Source organism: Myotis davidii, unplaced genomic scaffold (assembly GCF_000327345.1).
Source record: "Myotis davidii unplaced genomic scaffold, ASM32734v1 scaffold69, whole genome shotgun sequence".
NCBI lineage: Eukaryota > Metazoa > Chordata > Mammalia > Chiroptera > Vespertilionidae > Myotis > Myotis davidii.
This window is the reverse complement of record NW_006300363.1, coordinates 320,436-322,396: the sequence shown is the minus strand read 5'-3', so window position 1 is coordinate 322,396 and position 1,961 is coordinate 320,436. Positions and strand designations below refer to the sequence as shown.

Here is a 1,961-nt window from a genome sequence, read left to right as displayed (position 1 = left end):
ACTCGGGAGCGGAGGTCGGTGGCGGCTCCTCTCTTGTTCGCCCTCACTGCCGGCGATCCCAGCTCCAGGCACCATGTTCCGTGGCGCGGGGTCCCGCACCCCCACCCTCCTGCGAGCCCCGCTGCTGCAGATGTTGCTGCTGCTGGTGCAGGCCGTGGGGAGGGGGCTGGGCCGCGCCAGCCCGGCCGGGGGGCCCCTGGACGACGTGGTCATCGAGAGGTACCACATCCCCAGGGCCTGTCCCCGCGAGGTGCAGAGGGGGGATTTCGTGCGCTACCACTACAACGGCACTTTTGAGGATGGCAAGAAGTTTGACTCCAGGTAATGGGTTGGCTGGCCCCAGACTCACCACTCCTACCCCCCAGCGGGGCCGGGCGCCCTTAGCTCCTGGGTTCCTTCCCGTGGTGCCCTTGTAAGCTGTGTCTGCCTTCTGGTGCTCATTCCCTGATCCCCTAACCCAAACACAGCGCCTTGGGTAGGGGTGGGGGTGGTCTCCCAGACTTCCATCTCTCCAGGGATGTATCTTCTGCTCTCAATTTCAAACCTTTGCCTCCCAAGGACCCTGATTGCGTTCACACACGCTCCCCAAACTCCCCCTAAGTGCTTGATAATCAAGGTGAACTGCTCTATTCACCACCCCTTTATTTAGGGACATGAGGAGGAGGCTGTTCTAGTCTACAGTGTTGGGGGGAAGAACCTGGTCCCTGATGCATGTGAGCAGCCTGGGACCCCTACATTCCCACCCGTCCTGACTCCCTTCAGCGCTTCCATCCCGGTTTCAGTGCCTTTGTGGTTAGAGAAGAGGGAGGAGGGGGTGGCTGTCAGCAGCCTGCATTACAATAACATGGATGGATCTGGGCGTGCAGGGACGGACCATGTCTGTCCACGTGTCAGACCTGCTGTCCTGGCTCCTGGGAGGACTGTTATACCTCCCTCTCCAGGTCTACCTGCACCCCCACCTCCTCCATCTTAGTTAGTGCCACCAGGCCAGGGCTGCCGCCCATCTTGCCAGCCTTGGAGTTTGAGAGGCCGGCTTCTGCTCTGGCAAGAAGAGAGGCAGGCCTTTGGTCTGCTCTGGCAAGTCCACCTTGCCCCCCTCACCCAAGAATATTTTTTCCATTGATTTCTAGAGGGAATGGAAGGGAGGCAGAGAGACAGAGAGAAACATGACATGGGAGAGACACACCAATTGGTTGCCTCCCAACCAGGGTGGGGCCCCAACAGCCTGCATCCGAGGTGCATGCTCTTGACCGGGATTGAACCCTCGGCCACAGCAAAGGCCTCCAGAAGGAATGCACCTTCAAAATCCAGAAGTCGAATGGAGATCAAGCCCCATTGCTCCGCGTGTTCCGGCCTCAATTACCCGCCAGCTAAATAGCGTGGGGGACGGGGTAGAGGGGGGGAAATGAGGCCAGAACAGTCGCTTCCCCCACGCACGTCACTTGGCCCGGCCCTGCCCCACCCCCATTCCTGGGGAGGGGGCAGAGCTTGGGTCGGAGCCACTCGCTCAGGCCTCCAGTGAGGGGGTGTGGTGGTCCCCGGAGGCAGGAAGAGAAGGAAGAAGCTGCTTCCCCTTCGGCCCACCCCACCCCCACCTCAGGCCCCAGGGGCCCAGCAAACAGGATGGAGGTGGAGGCAGGGAGGGTCGGGTCAGCGCGCCAGCACGGGCCCGGGAGCAGCCTGGCCAGCTGAGGGGTAAGGCTCTGCTCCAAGAAGGACCCCGTAAACGTGGGGCAAGCCCTTGGCAAGGATGCAGGGAAAGCTGCCGTGGAGACTTCTCCCGTAAAGTTTGTTTTGGGTGCTTTTTCCCGACAATAAGCGAGTAGAGAGGAGGGGCGTCCTCCTGCTCCCCTAGTAACACTCTGGGAGCCGCGGCTAATGGAAACTGGGCCCGGGACTCTCCCCCCATGAACGACCCACCCCCCCCGCCCAGACCCCCAGTCCCGGCCCCGGGTGGCAGA

The 1,961-nt window shown here is 61.7% G+C and overlaps 1 protein-coding gene across 1 annotated transcript in view; it reads left to right on the top strand.

The window, feature by feature from the left end:
- The first annotated feature begins 6 nt into the window (after nt 1–6).
- FKBP10 (FK506 binding protein 10) overlaps nt 7–1,961 on the top strand; it is a 26,487-nt gene continuing 24,532 nt past the window's right edge. Inside the window, exon 1 of the mRNA XM_006776654.2 lies at nt 7–321. Within this exon, the coding sequence (XP_006776717.1) occupies nt 74–321 (248 nt within the window). The 5' untranslated portion in view covers nt 7–73. The remainder of the gene's footprint in view (nt 322–1,961) is intronic.